The sequence below is a fragment of the Siniperca chuatsi genome, linkage group LG9 (assembly GCF_020085105.1).
Source record: "Siniperca chuatsi isolate FFG_IHB_CAS linkage group LG9, ASM2008510v1, whole genome shotgun sequence".
NCBI classification, from domain to species: domain Eukaryota; kingdom Metazoa; phylum Chordata; class Actinopteri; order Centrarchiformes; family Sinipercidae; genus Siniperca; species Siniperca chuatsi.
In genome coordinates, this window is record NC_058050.1 from 10,568,442 (window position 1) to 10,593,935 (window position 25,494).

The window sequence follows — 25,494 nt, forward strand, 5'->3', positions numbered from 1 at the left end:
ACATTCCAGGACTTGTAAAAGATATATATTTTCTAGGTCTCGTGTCCTCTCTGTCCTTTTTACTTAATTAATAGTATTAATAGTACTAACTGCATGCTTTTCTCTTCTGAACTAAACACACTCACAGTCATGTTCCACAGACTTTATTTCAGCTGACTCAGGACAGAGAATCTTGACGCAATCTTCTGTACAACACTGTTCCCTTCTTTGAAAACAAAAACCAAACACAACACAAGTTATATACAAAAATAAAGTATGTTTAAAAAAAACATACACAAAGATACAATACAAAAAACTGTAAATAATGCTTATTTGTGGAGGGCTGCTATAAATAGTGACAGTATTCATTTGAGCTTTAGTTTGCTTAACTATGCTGCGAGTATTCAGTTCATGACAAAAGCTCTCATGATTTTGTTCATTTGATAAGCCAGTAGCACCATTCTGTGGCTGGACAACATCCCGTCTTAGTGTTTCACATGAAAAATGGGGCTCATTGCCTCCATGCAGTGCAAAACGGAAAACAAAAAATACTAACGTCACCACCAACCAGTGAACAAGTAAGTTTCATTGCAAATAAAAATGCTGTCACGTCTTCCCAAAATCTCTCACCAGGAGAACTTTCAAATGCAACTCTTTCCATTATCATTGTCATTTCAATAGAGTAACATTTTTCATACTGTACTTTCTTCCACATCCAATTTTTTTGATCAAATTGTAGCTATGATTGGCTAATACAATCATCTAAGCAGGCAAGTTGCCTGAAAAAAGCAGTCCAGCAAAACTAGCCAAACACCAACATACATTTCATGTCAACAAAACGTAATGAAATATTTCAAAAGGTCACATAATTTCTTAATTTTTATCGATGAGTTCTGTTATGTTTTACATTATTATTGTGTCAGGAACTAATATTGAAAACATTATCCTTCTTTTAAAAAAAAACACTTCATGAAATAAAAAGTAAAATATGTTATTGTTATTATGTTCTCCAGGAGTTGCACCCCACATTTCCATAAACACAAGTATTAAGTCTAAGCCAGGTCTGTCTTGAGTCAACACAGACAAGGCAAGAAGTGAAGGCAGATGAGCAGAAAAACAAATAACAATGTAACAGAACAGGTGAATGAATATGCAAAAACATTCTAAGGAGTCTGTTTAACATAAACATGTAGCTTAGAAGCCTGTCATATATTGAGCTACAATTATAAATCACTCATATCGACTATGATATAAAAACCATCTCACAAGCAACTTTGACTTTTTTTCTTGCGCTGAGCTGACAATCAAAATCTTGCACATTATGCTGAACCAATTTAAAAGTCTTTTGTTCTCAATGGCAATTTTGATTGTCACTTTATAAAGCACATGTTGGTTGCAAAGAGAGCGGATGTATTTTCTGAACACCTCTGTTGGTCAATGAGAAGAATTTTAACAACAGTCCAGCTTCAGTTTTTGTATGAGACTGACTGTCGAGTGTGCCGATACCTCTTTAGTGATCACAGACAGGATGCAACATTGTTTTGTTGATACGTATAGCAATTGTAGTGTATTCTAGAGACAGCTGGCTTGGTCATGTGAAGCACTGAAATACAGTATAGCCATACATAATACAATAAAAGACACTTAATTCATTATACAGTGTATGTACAACTCTGTTCAAAATGCTCCACGTTAACGGACTCTGTCATAACTCTTCTTTTGGACTTTGTCTTTGCCTTGCGGCTGTTTCTTTCAAAAAATTAATTTATTATATATCAAACACTTTACAGATTTATCCCATCTCTTTTATCCCTGTCCTATTTAATTTATATCTTTGCTTCCCTACATAGCCATAGTGGTCAGGTGCTGATGCCCTAGCAGCCCCTTGCGCCCTGCTCCCGCCCCTGGGTGACCCCCTCCGCTGCCATGGCCACAGTATTCTTGCAGGTTCTGACGCAAAGTAACCAAAGCAGAGCCAAGACAGGCACGATTTGGAGCCAAGACACCCCCAGGCAGCTGGAAGAGGACAGTGGCCACCCCAGCCATGCCGTCATCTGTGGGCTCAAGGGTGATGGGCCCTACCTTAAAGGTGGAATAGGAAAAGCCCATGAGCTGAGAGAGGAAGGGGTCGGAGCGGCAAAAGTGTTGGTAGCCACTATACGTGGATGGGTGGTGATGGTGTGAGGCTGGGGTGCCAGCTGTGGTGCTGGCATAGTGGTGGGTGTTCAAGTAGTGCAGCGGCAGGTGCTGGCCGCCGTTGCCCCCTCCACCCAGGGTGAGGTGATGGTGGTGGGCTGTGGGTCCGGAGCCCGGGTCATGTTTGTAGGAGACAGCTCCTGCCCTGCCCCTCTGCCCCACCACCACACCTCCTAACTTGCTCGTGCGGGCATGAGCAAGCGATACAGTGCTGCCCCCCACCCCTCCACCAGCTGAAGGCAGGTAGATGAGCTGAGGCTCCTCTGGCTCAAGGTATATGGTGAGTTTAGCAAAGGGCCTTGATGCCATCTTGGTCATCTCCTGGATGTGGCGACGCTGCTCCCGACGGAAGTCCAGAAACTGCTTAACCTTCCAGAGGAGGACGCAGACAGACAGGAAGAGGAAAAAGCAGGAGAAGAATACAGAGAAGAAGACAAAAAGATCAATGTGGGCTTGGTCCTGTCGCAGAAACAGCAGGCCCTGGGACTCTCCATGTCTCCTTTCAGTTCCCACACCTCTCAGAGCGATGTAGAAGCGGCTGGATTTCAGGGAGTGCACCTCATGGGGGAAGGTGATGACCACACGATCTCTAACACCATGGACAATCAGCACGGTCTGTGGTTTCCACACAGTGATATAGCTGATGAGTCCTTCAGCCCGCTCCTCCCTAATTTCTCTCTCTCCCCCTGGGGATTTTGCTTGCAGCTGCAGTGGGTTGTGGGAGAGCACAGGACCCCCGAGACTGGATGAGGCATTGCCAAACACCTTTATAGGGGATGGAGGTGAATCCTTATCTACACCAGTCGTTGTCCCCCGAGTCACTGATTCCTCCTCGATCTTGATGGTGTGAATCCCTGTATACCGGTCCACGTCCACAATGAAGGTGTCATGTGAGTTGGACACATACACCTCCACCTCACCAAAGGTAACATCAATGGTGACCCGAATGTCCACATTGGTGAACTTTGGCTGCGCAGCGAAAAACACAGTGCGCCCCTTGGGCAGGTTGCGAATGGTGGGATCATGGAAGCAATTGGTCTGGGACGTGGGGTCAAAGCAGCACTCGGTGTCCACGTTGAACTGACGGTAGCACTGACGCCCATTTACTGGTGTGCCATTGAAGGAGTCTTTGCACTTGGCACACTAAATAAAAGAGCAACAAATACAATTTGAGCAAAACCCAGTAATGAATAGATCAAGCTCCCAAACCTCTTCCATATTTTTAAATCTCTTGCATGTGCATACCTGTTGCCTGTAGCAGTCTTTCCGGTCACTCTGAGGGCTGCTGAGACAGGAGGAGGTCTCTGTGTTGTTTTGGCAGGGGCAACCTGTACCATCGTGTTCATTACATGTGTCTGCATGGCCATTACACTGACACCTGCAATGAAGATGAGAAATTCAAACACTAAAAGAGAAAAAAATCAGAGGACTAAAAAGGAAAAAATCCAGACACTAAGTCTGCTGCTTCTACTAGCATTTATTACTGCTGTAAGACTAGACCAAAAATTGCCTTTGATGGCATGCCAAGTTAAAAGAAGAATCATCATTGTGTGTACCCAAAATGGTGATTGCGGACACTGCCAAAACATATAGTATAAAGGCCTTTTTAAAACATTTAAAAGCCTTATATTGTTATATATAACATATAATGGCTTTGTAATGTTAGTCACAGCATGGGAATTCATTGACTGCTGAGCAGCAAACATTACTCACTTGTCACACTTTCCCTGCAGAAGGAAGAAGCCACTGAGGCAGCTCTCACACTTGTCCCCCACGCTGTTGTTCTGGCAATTCACACACACAGCATTCTCTTCTGTGGGACCCTCAGACACCCAGTTCTGAATCTGATAAAGGGACAAAGAGTGATGAGAAGAGAGAAAGAACAAAGACAGTATCCAAGATACAAGAGTAAGAACACTACTAGTGTATTTGTTTTTACATATAATCAGGTGAAGGCCTCAATGACAGCAGACACTTACGCTGTTGAGGTCCAGAGGGGAGAGCCATGGGTTCTCAAGGGCCTTCTTATGTTCATCTCGGGATAAACACACAGCACTGTTTCCCCCGCAGAACTCCAGACATGGACGACAAGTGCCGCCCCCCTTGGCAGAGCCCACAAACAGAGGCTTACACTTCTCACAGTGCTTACCCTAGAATTGGGGGAAGGAGAAATCATCACCAGTGAACATGGAAAAACTGTTTATACAGTATTTGCATGTGTTTTACTACAAGCACTTACTATGGTGTTATTTTGGCACTCAAGGCAAACATCTGGTTTGGTAACACCAGCACAGTTGCTGTGTTTGTTGCAGCTGCACTGAGAGGAACAGTTATCCCCTACAAATCCAAAGTGACACTGGCAAACTCCTGGGGACATGCACGTCCCGTTCACACAGCCTTGTGCACACACTGGTTCACACTGACCAGATACACTATACAGGTAAAAAACAAGAAGAGGAGATTTGGGTAAACCTGTCCAGTTACTATGAAAAGCAATACAGTATTTCTTTAAACTATCCTAGTGTATTCAGTGCCTGAGGCATAAATGCAGACTCCTGATCTTACCTGCTGAGTATGTAACCCTGTTTGCAGGTGCAGTGATATCCCTGGGGTAGGTCGTGGCAGTCCTGGGTGCTGTTGCAGTGGTGATGACCGTTAGCACACTCATCCTCCTCTGGACAGTGGAGGAAGGACCAGCTGCTGTTTCTCAGGTGGCAAACACCCTCACTCACACCTGGGAGACAAGTATGGAATAAGGGGAATCAATCAGGGATGAGAAATGCATACATTTAGATTAATAAAGTGAAAAAACACTGAACTGGTTACACTCTACAATGCTCAGCTTCTTGAACGCATCAACTGAAGATATTTCTCACCATCAAGTCCTCCTTGCAGGCAGTGTCCAGCCCCATTGCCACCTCGAGTAGCACACCAACCACACTGAGGCCTGGCAATGCACTGGGAGCACTGGGTGAGCTGGGAGCACTGTGGAGAACAAGAGTCCCCCCCAGAGAGCAGGCGACCACACTGACCCGCCTCACATCGCAGGGGCACAAAAGACGGGCTCATGCACTAGAGGAAGGGGAGAGAGGTTAGCTGTATATGAATATGCTTTTATTAAATAACTCACACAAAATACCCTGTAAAGCTCAAGCAGGGCAGTCTTACCTGCTGCAGAGCCATGCTCCACACACAGTGCTGCCAGCCCCCATCAGAGCCTCTGGAGCCCAGACAGAGGCTGCAGTTATGGAGACTGTGGCAGGGTGGAGGGCATGGCAGAGGGGGAGAAGACTCCACCTGCATGGGTGAGACATTGAGCAGGGCATAGCTGAAACACGTCCAGTCATAGGTCGGGTTCACACTCAGGATGCGCCTTGTCTCACCTGGAGAAATCACAACACAGTCAACCTTTTTTAAGTGGAACACAGAAATTTGGTAAATCTTCTTACCAAATTACCAAATCTCAGCAAAAAAGTGCAATTTTATTTGTGTTGCACAACAATCTCAAAAATAATAATCAATCCATATTTAGTCCTATACTATATGTATATCCTCTATATACTAGGTGTGGTGATGATTATTGAATCACAATTTCTAGTGTTTTTAATGTGTTTTTTTTCTTACATGGACATCTTATCTATTTTCAGCTATTGACCAAAAAAAAAAAAAAAAAAAGAAGAGCTCAAGAGATGAGCAGCTCTTCAACACTATTGCCCGTACCTGTGCGTTTGAATTGGCGAGTCCACATGCATTTTCCGGAAGCAGTGCACTTGGGGCAGTCTGAAGCCTCACAGCTGGTCTCAGTGCAGTTGCTGGACAGGAAGATCTCTCTCTGGTTGATCCGACAGTCATGTTCAGATGTACAGCTAACAGAACTGCTGATACAGGCCCCCTCTGGACAGTTTGTGCACCACTTACACTGTAGAGCAGGCTGGGAAATTCAGAACACATTTTAGTTGACAGACAGTAGCTGTCTCTCTTTGAGCAAGTGATTGTGTTAGAGTAGGAGTGTTGTATGCTACCTGTGATGGACTGGAGAATGTTTTAGGGTGTTGTGCGAGACATTCACTGCAGGTCTTCAGCCTGCGACACTGGTCTGACTGGCGAGGGGTCGGGGAACAAGGAGACTGGCCAGTGAAGCAGCCCATTCTGATGGAGAGGGGGTGATGTATTTTATTCAGTAGCTGCACACAACTTCAAGCTCAAGAACAGAGTGCTATTTATTTAGTGTTGCTTTCAGCCAATGCGTTACCTCTCAGCAGTATCAGAAGAAGCACAGGTTCCCCTACACCAGACGCAGCTGCCTGTGGTGGCGTTGCAGGCCTCTGGTGTGGGCAGCAGGGCACAGGGGTCAGAGGGCACAGACAGGGTTAGGAGTCTGCCCAGCGTGACACCATTGAAGCCTCCTGACAGGTAGAGACGGCCACCCCAGCTCGTCATGGCAAGAGACACTGAACGATTTACTGGATCTCCTACAGCTGAGACTGAAGAAAAGAGATGAAAAGTGGTTAGGTTATGGTATGGTAAGTTATGACTATAACTGAATCTGCAGAAAGACATTAAGACGGTCACCTGGTTGTATCCAGGTGTTACAGTTGATCTGGTACAGAGACACTGAGTTACTGTAGTCTTCTGCTTCTGTCCTTCCCCCGACAATGACCATGGTGTCTTTGATCAGGGCTGCAGCATGGAAGAAACGGGACAGGGGCTGCGTAGGAAAGAGATGATACAGCAAGAATAGATAAGTTATGTTAATGCAGTGGACAGATAAAGGATAAATGCTTGGCTTGTCTAATGTACTGGCCTGTAAGATGGGGATAGAGACTAGATGAGGTTGGCCTCTTACCTTATTACCCTGTGAGGGGACTAGCAGAGACCAGGTAAGGTTGGGGTAGTACAGACTGTAGAGCTCGCCTGAGGGCTCCACAGTCTCAACATGGAAGCGGTAGCCTCCAAAGACATAGATGGCATCAGTCTGCTCATGGTAGACTGCTGAGTGGCCATATAAACCTGATTGAAGAAAAAGGTTTAAGTGCAAAAGAAAAACAATTGAGTTTGCTACATCTGTCTTTGTGTTGTCTATTTTTACACATTTTCAAAATGTAATACTGAATTTCTCCAGGGGGTAGACTAATAAATTAACTATTTTTGTACTTATACAAGTGGTGCATCAGTCAATAAGTTATTGACCGAGTAAAAACTATGTCACAACCGATAAACAAAAGGCCTCAAAAACCTGTAGGTGGTGTGCCAGTGTGGGGGGAAATAGTCCAGTTTCCAGAATGAGGGCTGAATTCCAGCAGATGATGGTTGAAGCCGTTCTCTGAAGAGTAACCTCCAATCAACAGCACAGAGGAGTCTCGGCGTGCAGTTAAAGTGTGGCCCGCCACCGGGGGCAGCACTGAGCTCTGTCAGAGGTGGAAGAAAATTTTATTTGAGATAAAAAAACACCTCAGATTTTTTAGATATTTTGTATTTCCACAATAAATCTAATCCTAACCTTGTGTTCTCTCCAGACTAAACTGCTGAGATTAAGACTCCAGGTATCCATGGCAACACCGTTTTGAGTGACACCACCCACCACCAACATGAAGTTGTGGCTTCCAGAGCCAGAATCATGACTGGTCAGCAGTGCAGAGGCGTGGTGATAGCGAGGGATAGGGGTTGAGCCTTCTTCCACAGAGCTAGTTAACATTTGGGTCCAACGGTGCTCTGATACAGAATATCTAAACGAAGCAGGAACAAAATGCGTTATTATGCACATATAGACAGTCCATGCACTATATACATACAGTATAATATCACCTCAAAAGTTTCATGACATTAATACTACTTAGAACAGTCTCAGGTTACACGCCCCTACCTGTAGACATTTCCTAGAATACCCTCTGACAGAGACAGCCCCCCATACATCCAGAGGTTGCCCTGTGGTCCACACACCAGAGAGTGGCCCATCCTGTGGAGGAACCTGTGGGCCTGGTTCTGTGGAGCAACAGTGCATATGAATGTGTGTTTGTGGAGTGTAAAAGTCATGAATTGTGGAGATTGAATTTTTTTTTGTTTTGTTTACTGTTTGTGTTATGTTCTGCCCCTACCACTGTCAGTTGTGTGTCAAGCAGTGTTTCCCAGATCAGGCTGTTGGAGTCCCGAGGAACAGAGCAGTCTGAGCCGGCCCAGCTGTCTGAGCATACACACACTCCCAGAGACTGAGACAAACAAAATATGATGGTCAGCAATCTAGGGCCTCTTTTAGTATTTCAAAATTTCTGAGTTTTCAACTGTAATTTCTTGAAATATTGGTAAAATGTGATACTGGCTGGGTAACATGACTATCATCAACAAGACACATTATTTTACAGCTGTCATTTTATAGCTGAGATTATTATTATATTATAAGATTATTATAAACACATCACAACAAATCAAATGGCAGAGAGTATACAATAACAATAAAAATGACACAATGTCCTTTCTTTATTAATTCCCAAACACTTTTAGTCCCAGAAATAAGTGTTTCATGGGCCCAAAAGGTAACTTAGAAAATACAACCAAATGTAAACATAATATAAATTGTCACAACTCTTACTATATTGCAAGCTCCTCTTCCTTCTGCTATTCCACAATCCTGAGGGCACATGGGCCGGTCACAGTGGGGTCCACCATATCCCCGAGGGCACTGACAGAGCCCCCCTTGGCACTGGGCTCCACCTGGACACATAGGTGACCCCTCTTCACCCTCATCAGAGCTCTGGTGACACCGACGCACCCAGTAAGATGCATTGAAGCCTTGAGGTTTGTTTGAGGAGACGTTGGCCTCAAAGTAGACTGAGATCACACCTGGTGGTAAAAGAGAAAATACAATGTAGTGAAAGTGACATGGCGACTTGTGACGTTTGTATAACATGTGTCAATAGTTGATAGAAAAAGGACCCCAATGCCCTGAGGTTACATAATCTGCTGGGTAGTTAGTGGTTAATGTGTTTAGTAGCATTTTAATTGCTCAACTTTTGCAGTGTGCCTGTAATGGACTTATGTCAAAGCAGATTTCTCCAAGCAAAATGTTTATTACTGAATAAATATATAGATAGATACCTGAGGTGGCCTCCACAGTGATAGGCCGAGTCCTTGTGGTGCCACAAAATGCCCCAATCAGGTTGTGATCTGAATGTACAACTCCATTGCCCAGGAAACGAGGAAGGCCATCAAACACATAGACAAAGGAGCTCTGCAAAACAAAACATAGTGAATGTAATGGGACAGTTATACAGAGAGAAATATGGACAATTTGTGATGCTACAGCACAGCTAAAAAGTTAATTGGCGTGTGCTTGTATCTATAATCAGGTCAGGTTTGTACTCACTTTACAATGCGTATGGGAGTCTGGGTGTAGAGTGAGGGCTACAGGGGGACACAGCTGTCTGGGCAGACAAGGAGCCAGATTCTCAGTCACAGACAGGACCCACAAGCAATGAGAAAGTCCTCCTTTCCCCGCTGTGCCACTTCGCCATCCCAGAGAAGAGGAGAGAGGCATGGCAGGGGAGGAGGTGGAGGTGAGCAGCACAGAACGGCCCTGGCACTGGCGGTAGCATGTGCCATTGTTCCTATTGGAAAGAGAAAGGTGTCAGGATAGACAAGTTGTGATGAAAGGTTCTGAAAATACAAAAATCAACCAAAAATAATTCTAATGTTTTACAACTTATATCAATATCTTACTATAATCTCCACTCCATGATTTCAAATTGTTTTTAAATGAAAAGTGTTTATTTATTCATCATTACACTTAAGATCTCCTTACCTTGGATCTCCATAGTAACCAGGCAGACAGGACTCACAGTGTGGTCCTTGAGTGTTGTGGGTGCAGTAGCACTGGCCTGTCTGGTTGTGACAGTATCCTTGCAGAGGGTCGCCATGGCCGTTACACTCACATGGCACACAGCCGCCGCCACCAGCCAGGGCTGAACCAAAGCTACCTGGACGGCAGTGCTCACAGTGGGGCCCTGTAGTCCAATCTGAAAGACAGAGGAAGAACGTCAGAAGAGCAAATTTCAACATATGCTGTTTAGTTTAATGAATTGTAAGTGTGATTTTACCTCATAAATTGGCCTGGTTCAGTAGGAGTTAAATACAAAAGATGACTGAGAACAATCTATTGAAATAAACCATATATTAAGGTCTCACCCTGGCATTCGTCACAGATCCCTGGTGCAGTAATACAGGTGGAATGGAAGTTGCAGCCACAGTCCACATCACATTCAACACCACTGAGAACCAGAGTAGCGGGGTCAGACGTCCAACCAAGAGAGCATTCACACTCAAACCGTGGGCTGCCACTACATTGGCCCTCACGACACTCATTGTAGCAACTGTGGGAGGGGAAAAAAATTATGTCTTCCTAATGACTAAATGGGAAAAGGATGATGGAAAGATGATGAAGGATGAATCAACAGAGGAACACATTTTTAGGTGAAGATTCTTACGTCTGGTTGCAGTGCAGTGTGCCATCCCCTGTGTATCCTCTCTCACAGTGGCACTCATAGGAGGTGGGAGTGTTGATGCAGGTGGCAAAGGGGTGACAGTTGTGGAGACCCAGCCTGCATTCCTCAACATCAGGGCAGGTGGGGTAGGACCAGATCGCATCTTGCTCTTCGTCATCCAAGTGCTCCAGCTCCATCTCCATTTCCAGGGGTCGAGGCGGGGCCGAGGTCTGGGGCTCAGGGCTGGAAAAGCAGGACAAGGAGACGTGAAGTTGGACAGGTATACTACATACATCTATCCATACATCCATTGTGTTATGGCTCTATATAGAAGTTCTGTTTTGGTTTGCAACATAATGTTGGAGGCATTTTAAGGTATGTGAAGGTTTCAGAAAGCAAAACCCAACCATCATTAAGAAACAAAAAGCACTTAAATTATCTATTTTTCAAATGGATAGAACTGATAGCATTGAAATGTTTTCCTTCAAGACAAGATTTTTTATTTATTGATGAATCTTCCAAAATAATTTTTTTAATTATTATTTTTTATCTATTGATAGGAGAATAGGGTCAATCTCATTTTATTCCAGTGCACAATGCGTTTGAGATCAGAGCTGTCACAGATGCCCAGTCAGCCTCTGATTGGGTGACAAGTCACAAACACAGCCTCTGATTGGTCGACAACAACAATAACTGTTTTCAACATGGAAAACTTATGATAAATAATCACAGAAGACATTCAGTGTTGGATTTATCATTGTTATAAAAGTAGTGTAGCTCCTTTAAGTAATAGGGCAGTGCATAATGTGTGTGAGAGAGAGCAAACGGCAGAAAGTGACAGTGAATGCGAGCAGAGGAAAAGATTAGGAGTGAAGCTGTCAATCTGGCAGTAAATGTACAGTGTAGGTTACAGTGTGTTGATAAATGCTGCATCTTCTAAAGAAAGACCAAATAAAATCTCATCTGTTGTTTCCCCAACTGCTGGAAAAGTGAAGGGGGTTAGCCCCGAAATAAAAATGAACTTTGGCCCTGGAGGAAAACATTTGTGCTTCCCAACTATGGTCTGGAAGCTAAGCAGGAAAGGCTAACACTGTAACTCACACTGTACATTTACAGTCCATACCATTACAGCCCTATTGCAAATGTTTATCGAAATTAATTGCATAAAACACATGAGAGGTTTGCTTCTAAAAGGGGCAGTAAAAGTGAAGAACCTGTTAATATTTACTAATTATTGTTTACTTATTTATTATATTATAACTTGCTTTTTTATTGATGCTTCTTGCTATATGGCTATTCCCTTAGCTGGTGTAACACTGCATATTTCCCTGTTGTGGGATTAATAAAGCATTATCTTATGTTCTCTTTATACTCAATTTTTAATGCATTTTTTCATATTTAACAAGTAATTGTATTGTGAAAAACAAGTTATGGATTCCTTCCCCTTGCAAGGACTGGGCCGCCACAAATATATTTTCAACCTGTGAGAAACACTTCACCCACAATATTTAAAGTATAAAATTACCTGTATAACAAAAATCCTTGTCTTATGAGAAAGAGTCTTATGCTTACAGACAGCTTACTGCATCAAGTCATAAAAGTGTAATGAGAGATATCTTACTTTGCAGCCCGTGCTTCAGCCACAGCCACACTGCAGTTATACACCAAGGGGTCGTCCATTCCTGCCCAGTCTCCCTTCAAACATCTATAAAGGTAGAAAATATGAAATAAATACAAGAAAATCACAATCAAAACAATGATAAAGGATTTATTAATTAGTCATTCAAATCAGGCATGTTGACCCTATATGTACCTTCTCTGTACAGTGTACTTGTCACAGGATTGTTGTGTTTGCCATACTTACTTTCCAATTGTCGGATTGTTGTAATCACCACACCAGCCACACTGGAATGTCCGCAGGCAGTCTGTGCACGTGTTTAAAGCTGAACATTGCTTACACTGGGGAACTGAATGAACACTGAGGAGTAAGAGAATAAAGAATGAGAATATTAGATTATTCATCTAAGATTTATTTCAACTCACTGATTGACAAAATATACATAATTGCAGTCACAAAACTTTATATTTTAAAATTGTTTGTCTTATTTTTGTTCAAGTAATGTGAGTGTACTACTGTATGTGTTGAAGTTGAAATCATCAAAGCAGGTAATTGTATGTGCAAATAGTTATTATATGCATCAACCCCCAGCTAAAAATAATGTCATCATTTTACCTGTCGTACCAGTCCCTGCACTCTCCATAGGGGTATTTTGTGAGGTAGGCAGCAAAATAGAAGCACGCCTGGGCTGACTCACACCATGCACACTGGCTGGAGTTAGAGAGACACTCAGCACACGTCTTTCTCCTTTGCAAGACAAAAAGATGACCAGAGAGGGGAGGACGATAAGGGTGAGTTGTAGGTTCTTGTTGAAATCATGCATGATCTGTAAATACCCGTGTTAAAAATATAGCTTTTCAACTCACTGGTTGCAGACTTTAGGACACCCCCTTGGATCACGTATGGAACCATCTAGTCTTCCACGTCGACTGCACAGGTAGTCGCCTTTCTTGCTGGAGTTTATCTGCCACTCGCAATAAGGGTCCTGCAGGCCACAGTTAGCTTTGGGTCAGTCAGGAATACAGTAGCTCCAAATTAAGTTATATAGCATAGTGACAGTCTATGTTCAAACTTTTTGAGGTGTTATCTGTGATTTACCTGAGTACAAGCGGAGCAGTCTCTGTACTCTTCACACAGGGTGCAGTGCTGGGGTGCCAACAGCAGATGGCGCTGACCTTCTATCTTGCCTTCCCCCTTCTCTCCCTCAGGGCAGGGCTGGAGGTCTGGGCTGTCCCGCGGCAGGCAGCGGGACAAAGACGGACACCAGCCGCAAGACTGATCAGACAGACAGGCCAGACAGGACATGTACCCTGAGCAGGAACCTGAGCGGTAAGGCTCCAAGAACAGGAAGGAGATCTCCTAGAAGGAGAGCAAATTATGGGGGGAAAAGGATATGAGGTAAGAGAGTTTGTTTCTACTGAAGGAAAGTCATTGTGCAGAAAAATGTAAGAAGAAATGTACAGAGATGTAAATGTCCCAGGAACACCAACGTAAGCTTTTTATTTTATTTTTGACTTTTGCTGCTTATGCAGGTTAAAACTCTTTGCTTTTGTAGAGAAGCACAGGTAGAACCGTGCCAGTACTCACACTCCCTCCAGGCAATGTTCTGTTCCATATCAGGGCCATCTCACTGGTCTGTCCTGAGCCTGAGTTGTTAAGGTAGCCCTCAGCCTGAACAAGGTAATGGTTGCCCCTGGTCAGGTTAGAGAACAGTCTACTTCCATCAGTGCGAGCCAGCAGCTTCAACTCCTTCTCCTGCTGGGCTGCCCAACGACCCACCACCTCCTGCTCCCATAGTTCAAAGATGCATAGAGAATTAGAGAGAAAGAAAAAGTGGAGAAGCGTTAAGTAAAAATGGCAATAAATAAGTGCTACTAATTTTTAATTTAATAAATCTCTCAGCCATTTAATTAAAAATTTAAACCAACACTTAAGCAGCAAAACTGTCAGAAAATATGCACACAGTCTTGTCAAGTAAGGCTGATGTAATTTATAGCAATCACAGATCCAAACCATGCTACAGCAGATATACAGAGGTTATTTGATGATTTGATTATTCCTGTGGGGATGCTTGCCTTCCAATAGTCACAATGTTATTTCACATGGGACTAAAATCACTAAATTAGGTCTAGTGAAAATTACATTACAAGTCCTTGTCTAGAAAAATGAGTCCTGTCAATACTTTCTAATTCAAGATGAGCAATTTGTTTTAAAATTATTTATTGAATAATAATAAAAAAAAACACAATTTGAAGAGTTGACATGCACTTTCCCTCACCAGTTGGCTAGAGTTGGGCCCTGATGCCATTCGAGCCTCAAAGTGGAGCCTCTGGATGCGAGCCCACATGGAGACCGTCTCAGTGGGAGCGGGTGCAGGTGGAGGGGCCCCCCACAATGGGTGAATGAAGCCCCTGAACTGTAGAGCTACATCCATTTCTGTGGTGGGGCTAAGGATAATGTTGGTGCTGCGAAGGATGGACACCTGGCGAAGGGGTGGGGAGGATGGAAGACAGTGGAGGATAGATGGAAGTGGAAAGACATCAACAGAAGCACTATTCTCCACATATTTGACAAACTACTTGAAAAAGGAATCTTGTCTATGAGTGAATTACAAAACAGACAACGAAAAAGAACAAAAAAGAGAAGTGAGCATTGGAGTCAAGAGGTTGAAAAGCTAAGAGCACAAGGTAGAAATAAACAATAAAAAAAAAACCAATCATAATATTCCAGTTGGAGAACAGCAGTGGAGTCAAAGTGTCAAAGCAATGCTGGAGGAAGGAAGGAGGGAAAGTATAAGCAGAGAGGGAAGTAGTTACAACCACAACTAGTACAGTTAGCACTTGAGATTTGGACTCCGTACCTTGTCAGGCTGGGAGTCGTTGCGGGGGTGCTGGAAGGTGAGCAGGTGCAGTCCCGGGACATAGTTCTCGGTGCGACAGGAGTGGAGGGAGGTTAGGAAAAGGGTACGCTCCCCCCACCAGCCGTACGCCCCTGAGATCTGGTCCACACGGCACGCACTTCGCTCTGTGAGACCGAGAGGGAGAGGTCAGAACACAAAGAACACATCTGACCTCTTAAAATCTCATAATACAGCAGTTTCCTAAAGTGTACTACTGTACTGAAACGAGTCTGATCTGTGACTTTTGTGTGACGTGTGTTCAAAAAGAGTAAAACGACATGACCTCACTGCACCAAAGGAAGTATGCGATTGGACAGGCAAGTCAAATCATGGTCTGAGTAGCCTGTCCAATCTCAGCTGAGTGTGATCAAGTCACTGTGCTCCATCTCTGAAACACGCCCAACATGAGTCTAGTCCCTCCCATGTCAACTCCCAACATCTTTTTTTCAGTCTGAGGCTTAGCCCTTCTCGTCTGCCTTCCTTCCTCCCTCCCTGGGTCTCACCTGACACTGGTAGGCAGGACTCATTTTGAACACACCAGCCAAATTCCCCAGGGGCACGGGCCAGAGAAGCTGGAGTGCCACTGAACACCAGACACGACTGGCAATCAGACAGGAAGCGAGCCAGGCCCAGGCAACCAGTACTGCCACACTGTGAACACAAAACAGGGGTTATAAATTGCAACATTAATCAATAAAAATACAATCACAATAAAAAAATGTTTTGGGTGTCTCACAACATGGGAATGGATATTACAACTAGGCATGGGACAATATGAACATTTCATGTCACGATTATCCTGGCCAAAATACCAATTTTGCTCAGATATGTAAGAGATTCTCAGAGAACTAATGCTGTAAATTGTACAAGGAAGCCTCTAACCTGATGCATTATTAAAAATATTAATGTTTACATTAAGAATTTACCCTTTAAATCACCTATAACAGATCTTATATTTCCACTCAGACGCCCCAGTGTTTCCCCAACCATTATATTATAAATACATATATAGATTAAGAAAAACACTTGACATTTAAGGTTGAAATAATGTCCCTTAATCATATTTGATGACTGCTCACTTAGTCAGTCCGAGGTGAGCCCGGGTACCTGTATACCTGAATGGCACATTTTCATTCGACTCACAAAACCTCTGTGATACATGTAAATTAGTATAATATGTTGTAGAATTTTAGTGTTATTCACACTTTAATACCGTGTGGTTATGTATCAACATTCATGCACTGTTTGTGAATTTCCTTCCTTCCTTCCAATCTGAGGAGCCCAACTCGCTGCACCTCCAGGAGAAAGCTTTTCCTGGAGAGGAGCAACAAACTCTAGTGGCTGGGGTCCCGCTGTAGCTCAGGGGAAACCGGCTACATCCCAGCCTTATACATCGAAAAAAATACGGGTAAAAACCTCTTTCTGACCTGGATGGGGTTTTTTTCTTCTCTTTTTAGCTACCTAGCTAATGTTAATCTGCTTATCATAGAAACAAAACCCATGCGCAGCGTTTTTCTCTCTCACTGCACAAGCACTTAACTCCAGCGCCCTGCCAACACTTCTCTGCCAGAAAAAAAAAACGCTACAGCCTAAGGAACAAAGATCGATCTCTGATTTTATGAATTGATATCGGATAATTAAAATGAAGATCGATTAGAATCGGAAAATTTATTTTTTTAAACCCAGTCCTACAGAACACACATCTTTTTAAGTGAACATCCCTTTTAGTGAAAAGCAAACTATCTTAAATAAGGTAATCATAAATCATAAGGTCCCCCTGCATAAATAAAGGATAAATAAATAAATAAAAAATAGCAACATGTGTGAGTCTGTTCTTTCCTGTATTTTTTAAATCAGGCTCTATTTTTCATTTGTCAAATGGTACAGACAACAATTTCATCAATTGCATCAGTATATATAATTTACCCCTGACCTAAGAAATACAGGAATTATCATTTAACAAAACTAAACTGGCTTGGGCATTGGGCTTTTCAAATCACTCGTGAGGATATTCACGATTATCCCAATAATGGAAATTCACCACAATCAACTTATTTTGAGTGTTTTTTATCCCGATCTGTGACAAAATCGTATATTGTCCCATCCCTAATAACAACCATAAGGCTGTGCTGGGGGAGGTGTTACCGGATTAGTGGGCTGGTACTCTCGACAGCGGCCTTCACACCAGCTGCACTCTGGGTTCTTAAGGCACATACTTTCGTCTAGCGCCTCAGCACAAACAGCGTCCTGGTAAGGCAAAACACACACACAAACACACAGGTATTTCACAACAATTTAGTTATCCCTAGTTGCTCTTGTTCAACATAATTTTCCAATCCTTTCTCCCATCCATCTTTACACAGTCTTCCCAATGATATGACTTCCTGTTCACTTGTTTTTTGACACTTTCACTCACCCTGTCACCTTGATCGCTACTGACGAACAGTGGAACTTTGTAAGCCACCAGGTCTCCACGGGCAACACCACTGTAACCCCCAGCAACAAGCAGCACTCGTCCCTCCATCACAGCAGCAACATGCGAGTAACGCCCCCTCACAACATCCCCACCTAAGAAAAAATGTAAGTTTTGTAGGCATTGTATGTGCAGATGGAAAGTAATAACCATGCTTGGGCGGTATCTATTTTTTCACACTTTCGTGACATTTCACCAGGGTATACGGTATGATGGTATACAATGAAAAAGCTGTACTGCTGGTGATAGAAGTCATTGTAGCATGTATGACATTGTCTAGCCTACAATGCTGTGTGTCTGATATGCAATTAGCCTACATCTGAAGCTTCTATTGAGGTTTTCGAATGACCTTCAACAAAATCCTCAATTTGAATAAAGTGATTCATCAGATAAAATGAGTTTGTCTTTTTTTATTAAATCAACTATCTTTAATGAATATAACCCGTCACTTATGGTGCTGTTAGATTACTGCTACACCACCCCGTTAATACATGTGCATGCCTCCCTTTGTGTGCAGCAAACAGGAGAGCAGTTTTTTCACCGTAGTGAAAATGTTGTTTTTGAAAGGTTAAACACCAACAAATATGGATTGAAGCAGAATATTTCGTTAGATAAAACATGTTGTGAATTTTGGAAATTACTACATGTATCTTTTTTCAATAAATTTTACAACGCTCCGAAGTTTTCGGAAATGTCTGGATCACACGAGTCAGAAACAATCCTACTAAACCATCGGTTGTTTTTTGGGGGGCCATTTTTGTAATTTTATTTTGCTAATTTAATGGTCTGCCTCCAAAGAAGAGTGAGAGCCGCTGCTCAGCGACAGACTCTCGTTCAGTGAGCTAACCTAGTAGCACAAAGAGGCCAGCAATGGCTGAGAGAGGCAGCGGGGAAAAACAGCATATAGAGCCAGAATATTTTTAGATCTAACTCGGTGAATTAAGGGTTTATTAACCCGAGTTGGTGATTGTTGGAACAGTGGACAGACTAACCAAGATGGTTTTTCGTGAGTTTGATTTTGATTTTGATTGCGTTACATATTGCCCAACCCTATACAGCATCTCCGTATCAGTTTAATAGAAAGACGAGCGTCTATATTTTTGATGGTAATTGGTGATTTCTAAATACCTTGGTATACCATAATAACGTGATACTGCCCAAGCCTTGACAGAAGTCAAAGTCTACAGGTACTCACTGAGTGACCATCTCTCCCCAGCAGACACCCATTGGTGACAGCCCAGATGGTAAAAGAAGATCTCCTCATCATAGCATTTCTCCTCTTGGTAATGAATATGTACATTACCCCCTGGGAGAGATAGGCAGGAAGAAAATAGATAAATATGCACAGAACTGCACTGATTAAAATGGATTATGCCTGCTAATTCTCTGGATGCTCACCGTAGACCACCATGTAGTTTCCAATGACGTTGGCGGAGTGGAAAGCTCTCTCTCTGGGGCCCGTTGCAGGGAAACGGGAACGGAACGATGTCCAAAACCGCCTGTCTACGTGGAACACGTCGGTGTTGTTCACCCTCACACTAAACCTTTGAAAAATATACAGCAAGTGTACTTTAAGTATCTATAAAAGATACTTTTTGGATTATTCTCAAAATGTTCTTTGGATAACAACTTGTTTTATTATTTTAAATAATTTCTACCACCTATTTTTATCTTTATCTTTTTCTGGAGTGCTTTATTTAAGTTTTCCTACAGGAATCACATTTTATCTTATCTAATCTATTGGGACAAATAGTTTACAACTCACTCTATATGTATAGGAATAGACAGAAATATCATATCTGCAGTCCCCAAACAAATAAAGATACAATCCAAAAATAGACAGCGAACTGTTCCTCTTCCTCATTAACAACCTCAAATAGAAAAGTGTGTACAAAATGTTGACACACGTCACAGTCCATATTTTCTCTCACTCTTCCTACTGGCTGTGTGTGTATTACTGTATCCAGTATGCTCATGCACAAGAGCATATTGGATAAAGTGTGTACCTGGCAGTGGTAGGCCTGTGGCCTCCATAGACCAGCAGTGTCCTGGATGGGTTGTGAAACACCATGGAGTGTCCAGCAGTGGCCGGGGGCTTCCCACCGGTGGGTTGAACAGTCTCCCACCGTCCAGAGCCATGCAGGCCGAACCGATACAGAGAAGAGGAAAACATATCCTCCTCAGTGCGACCTGGGAAATAAGGACAGAGAAAAGGGAAAGATGCTGCTTTAGTACGATATTTCTCAATGGATAAACGTATGCCAATACAAACACAGACTGCAAAGTGACAATATAATGTGAAACCTACCTCCAAATACATAGAGATAACTGTCTACTACAGCTGCAGCGTGATTGGCCAGTTTTGGAGCACTTTGTGAATGTGAAAAGCCAAGTTGTTGCCAGTCATCGTGGAGTGGCCGATACATCCAGACATCACCGGCCAAGGAGCCATTGGCTAGTTCTCCTCCAAAGATAACCATATTACCCATCCACTCTACTGCTGTGTGGGAATGACGAGCCACCTGACAACATAGGAGACAGTGTTTCCCACAGACTTAGACTTAGATTTAGTTTCACACCCACACTTTCTTAAATTAATTATTAAATAATACCATCCATAAGGTGCTCTACTGCAAATATTTTAATTGCCAAGTACTTTGTGAAAAATAAATAACTGAACAATATATACAACTCCATTTCTTCACGTTCTGTTGAACAAATAACAAAATATACACAGTGAAGAATAGAAATGAGGCCCCTTTTCCTGAGGAATCTGCTTTTCTGACCTGCCCTACATCTACATCTCTGTGTTTGCTGTCAATCTCACCTGTTGCTTCTGCCCTAGCTGGCTCTCCCAACGCAGCATGTTGGCGGCTGTCCTCCGCCTGCTCTCCTACATCTCTCTTCGTTAGCTACAGCTATCCCTTCCTGACCCTCTCTTGCTGCTTCAGCTGCCACAGCAGCACTGATTGAAGCCTGAAAATATTCGAAACAAATTAATTGGATAGCTAATCACACTGGTCGGACTGTTCAGCTTTCCCACATGTGTTTTCTTAAGTTTCTCGGTACTCTGTTTTGCTAATACCTCTGGTCCAGACTGTCTTTGTGCCCCTTAGGACAAGCCCTTTTGAGTCTTTATTGAATATTGAAAATATTTCTCAATATTCATATGGATTGAGGGAGCAAACATTCAGCGTCAGAGTTAAAGAATTAACATTAACATTATCCACTTGCACGAGCAGTTGTTATTGACTAGCAGCTATGTACAGCGCGCTAACCTTGACAACCCAACTCAGGCTGTGCACGGAGAGGAGGGGCTATTCACAGACGGTCCGCTGTCAATGTGTTTGTAAGAGAGAGAGAGAGCGAGGTCGGGGCTAGGAGGGGCTCAGCGAATCAATAAATGGGAGTACTTATATTCACGTTTATTATGTTTACATGTACACAAAGAGAAAATCAGAAAATAAGAGAACACATTTCCATGCACTGCAATAACCTGATTACTATAAAACCTACATTTACACACTTGGTCAGTGATCAGATTTCGGCCCTACCATATTTTTTTAATCACATCTGGCATATTTAAGTGTATCATATGACGCTGTGGTTTTTTTGCCAGGGTACCTGGATTGACAACACAGTGAGGGGACAGGCTCTATAGTGAAAACAATATGCATTCGTATCTTAATTTTACAAATAATCTATGATCTCTGTTCAGCTGTGGAAACCAACATTGTAGGATTATAGCAGAATTCAAGCTGTGTGGACAGGGTTTCTCTGAATACCTTATCCTGACTAAGGATACCGGGCTTCTCGTTTACATGACATTTAATGGATCAGGTTACTGCAGAAGGCTGATAGTGACCAACTTGCATGCATTGGAGATACAATATATGAGATGCAAGAGCAGGAGGAAGCAAAAACTGTGTGTTTGTGTGTGTATCCACAAACCACTTACAGGAGAGTGACCATAAGACCTGCTTTCCCATTGGTTGGATGTGAAGTTATATTTGATCAAGTCACCAAGAGCTCTGTTCAGGTCAAACCCTGGGGGGAAAAGAAGTAAAAATCAAACACACTGATGTCATTAATAATTAAAAACACTATAAGATGCTAGAGAAGTCAAGTCAAATAAGGGAGCTGCAGCTAAAACAAAGACAGCAATAATAAAGTCGGTTCAAATCTAACCCTTAAAATAAGAGTTCTTTGAAGTGATAAACAGTGTTGCATAGGGCTGCATGATATTGGGAAAAAAATGACATTGCATTAACTTTTTTTCCGCGATATTGCAATATGAAAAAATACAGGAAATTTCACCAGATGCATGCAGTGTGTTATTCATGTACAGATATACAATTAACAATCACAATTTTCATCATTTGGGTACTTTAAAAGTCTATCCTCTTTTAACTAAACAAACCCCCCTCCTACTTCTACCACACTTGTTAAACACTAAATATTAAAACAACATCAGTGGACATTAAGTGTCACTCTCACCGCCAAACAAGTACATGGCTCCAGTGGAGGACAGGTACACGCCAGCAGAACCCGTCCTGGGAGGCGTGTAGGGGTTTTCCTCACTCACACGCCACCACTGCCCTGCACCACTGTCATTATGGAAACCAAGCTGGCAGCTGTGACCCAGGAAGCCCGAGTTACACAGACAGCGCTCTCCTTTCTGAGACAAAACATGGAGAATAAGAATAATTTAAGACCAACGATCAATATTTCAATAAACTGCACAACTGACAGACATAATAAAAGTTTATTCAGGGAAGGATAAGTGCCCCTTTGACAAAAGACTGTTTGCTTTGTGTATCCAGTAAACCTTCCCCCTCCCTACTCTTACCTTGTCACACTGGCCATTCACAGAACAAGCCTGGGAGCACAGAGGGGTTGTACAAGCTGCTCCTCCCCAACCCTGATGGCAGTGGCACTTTAATGTAGAGGAATCACAGCGGCCATGACCGCCACAGGCTCCAGGGCACAAAGAGAAAGTGTAGGTTGCATTGAAGCCCAGGAGGTTATAATTAGCATCACTGAAGAGATGAAGCAGCATCTGGAACAAGAAAATTAAATAACAGACACAAAGTTAACATTTGCCATTTAATACTTCAGAGTTTCTTTCATCATGTCTTAATTGGTTACCTTGCCAGTCTTGGCTTCAATAGGCTGAGGCAGAGTGTTCCCACTCAGACTGGCTAGAAGAGGGCTCTGGTAGGAGTCTCCATCATACACAAACAGGTAGTCATAGGTACACTCTGTGTCCATGAAGGTGAAATTTAAGACAATGCGGTGACTGTTGTTGGGAGCTAGAAGACATAAAAAAAGGTGGGAAATATCAGTGAGATTAACTGACGTTACTTGTTTCATCTGCAAACTTCCTGTACACAAGACAATATCTTAGGTCATTATACCTTTGATAAGCCACTCGCAGTTCCCATTGACAGAGTAGTTTCCTGGCCCATCTGTGACGTAGCCTGGTGGTCCCCTTAACACCTGCCTGTGGCCCTTGCAGTCCCCTGCCTGGCACACAGGCGACTCAGCCAACAGCAGAACCACCAGGATGACGGAGACAGGCATGGGGGAGGCCATCACTGGCACCGCCTGAATGATGGGAAGCAAAAGGTGAAAGAGAATCATTTGGTGTGAGTTCTAATAGACACATTACCACCATAAATATGCAGTAGCATCGTGCAGCAAATGTGGACCAACCTCCTAAATTTCAGTTGGGTCAAGCACTTGATCTACCACACAAGACAAAGGAACTATGCCAGCAGTATATAGAGGATTATTTCTATGGAAATCCAAGAGTCACACAATGTCATGTGGCCCTTGATATGCAAACATAATCATATTGCAATTATTTTGACAAATATTGTGATTGCAATATGAGTCACAATTTTAGTGGGAATGGTAATTTTTGCATTTCATTTTCACTGAAACAAATGTAAAATTATGATGATGTGATTTATGCTGAGGTCTGTACCAAACAAACATGTTAACTTACTTGTGGAGAATATGATTTCTAGGCATCTCTGTAGCACCACAATGCTTCATTTATAATGGTATGTTGTGACACATTTTACCTTTATCAAAAAATGTTTAGCTCCTGCGATTTGGATATTGTACTTGGCCATATTGCGATTTCGATAATACTTCGATGAATTATTCAGCCCTACCTTGCAGCCCCATGCCCGTTTACATAATTCTCTTTTACTGACTTATCTCACTGCAAGATTTCAGTTTAAATATGCATGGCCCTTCTATAAACTGCAATGCCATTCACACTGCAGAATTAAACAGACATAAAGGTGGCCAAATAAAAAAAAAATCACTGGAAAAAAATACTGATTCTGATGAAGCTAACATCTGTTAGCCCTATGTAAGTTACACTAACGTTAACGTTACCAGTGCACCAATCACACAAACGTAACAGTAACACGAATATTTTCACACATGTAGTCTTATATACAAACAATGCTATGACTTACACTAACATAGCGTTTATTAACTGCTTACATCATTCTCACATCCAACTAGCTAAAAGGATAAACCAACTAGTATCAGCAACAAGGGGCTCTCCGCAGGCTATCAAAACAAAGCTAACGTAAACGGTTGCTAAGCTAGCTAACCGAATACCGTACAACCAGAGGCCGTTAGCTGGCTAGTTTGCAAATTTGCATAATCATACTCACCAGTTCCCGTCTCTTTGCCCCCATGATAATTTACATTTTCGGTGACCCTTTAACGCTAGCTACCACATGAGCTAACTTATCGTTTATGAGTGCACAAGACTGACAGCTAGCTAAATTAGCTAGTAGCGTCGGAATCACCGCAGAGGACAGCCCTGTCTGTGGCTACAAGACAGTAGTCTGCTAGCTTGTTTGCTAGCTTGTTCGCTAGCTAGCGGTAGCGGCTAAGCCAAATCCAGATGCGCCATCATCAGTGGCTGGAAAATCTATTAAGTCATTCTTGAGAGTAATTCGTCATTACGGAATTATGTTTCTAAGACTCGGCCATTACACTAGTAGGAAATGCTGCCCGCTAACAACGAAACCTTTTAACAGCATCGACCCGATTCCTGCAGTCCAATCATGAGTCTGATGCCAGTTGTTTTGGTGTTTATGGCTGGCTAGCAGTAACCGGTGGTTGCCAACACAAAAGACAGCGCCATGTCCCACCACTGCCATCCAGTGGATATGAGAAACCAACGTTTAAACATCTGGATATAAACCACACAGAGACAATAATGTATTACCAATTAATGCAAAAGGTTAAGAATAAATCAGTCATATAGTATCAATAACCCTGTAACACTAAAAATCGACTTATCTACAGTTTAAAATATAGACTGTGCTTTAACATAGCCTACATATCATCCATCACCATTAAATATAAATCCTGCATGCTGTATATACTAGGTATAGACATGTATACATACTGTAGCCTACATAACCATCCACTTCATGTCTATCCATTCAATACTCTCTTTTTTGCACTATTTGTATTGTTTATAGTTTACAGAAATACCTAACTTGTAAATAGACATCATATGTTGTTGGTCATTGTTGCTACAGCAATTTTTTCACCTACTTGTATGTACATAATAGTTCTGTTATCTTGTTCAGATTTGTTGCCCTTGTTTTTAGCTGTGTGTCTATTTCTATCTTCCTGTAAATTGTTCTTGAAACTGTACGAACATTGAGAGCAACAAAGAACCAGAATCAAATTCCTTGTATTTGGACACATACTTAGCCACTATAGCTGATTCTGAGAATTACAATTTGGATACATGTTCAAAATAAATCAAAGTAACATTCACTCAAAATACTTTTAGTAACTTTTACATAGT

The 25,494-nt window shown here is 42.5% G+C and overlaps 1 protein-coding gene across 3 annotated transcripts; it reads right to left on the reverse strand.

Annotated features, from left to right (window-relative positions):
* Positions 1-127: 127 nt before the first annotated feature.
* megf8 (multiple EGF-like-domains 8) lies at positions 128-24,817 on the reverse strand. 3 transcript variants are annotated; one of them, XM_044208797.1, is made up of 44 exons: positions 24,700-24,817; positions 23,057-23,246; positions 22,788-22,951; positions 22,489-22,698; positions 22,137-22,317; positions 21,598-21,686; positions 19,948-20,161; positions 19,646-19,829; positions 19,038-19,183; positions 18,835-18,945; positions 17,583-17,734; positions 17,312-17,413; positions 15,670-15,817; positions 15,128-15,291; positions 14,546-14,749; positions 13,855-14,052; positions 13,366-13,626; positions 13,134-13,252; positions 12,883-13,014; positions 12,514-12,627; positions 12,271-12,354; positions 10,653-10,892; positions 10,354-10,538; positions 9,971-10,184; positions 9,536-9,776; positions 9,268-9,400; positions 8,762-9,012; positions 8,271-8,381; positions 8,039-8,157; positions 7,676-7,901; positions 7,412-7,583; positions 7,022-7,185; positions 6,748-6,883; positions 6,428-6,659; positions 6,198-6,324; positions 5,896-6,106; positions 5,344-5,558; positions 5,052-5,247; positions 4,741-4,909; positions 4,415-4,607; positions 4,155-4,325; positions 3,889-4,019; positions 3,421-3,553; positions 128-3,318 (listed from the first exon to the last, which is right to left on the reverse strand). In XM_044208797.1, the coding sequence occupies exons 2-44, from the start codon at positions 23,232-23,234 to the stop codon at positions 1,822-1,824; spliced, it is 8,622 nt and encodes a 2,873-aa protein (XP_044064732.1). In that variant the 5' UTR covers positions 23,235-23,246; positions 24,700-24,817; the 3' UTR covers positions 128-1,821. The 3 variants fall into 3 exon arrangements, with proteins under 3 accessions (XP_044064732.1, XP_044064731.1, XP_044064733.1); XM_044208796.1 differs by having other exon boundaries at positions 24,338-24,813; XM_044208798.1 differs by lacking the exon at positions 24,700-24,817 and adding an exon at positions 23,650-24,287.
* Between the last annotated feature and the right edge of the window lie 677 nt (positions 24,818-25,494).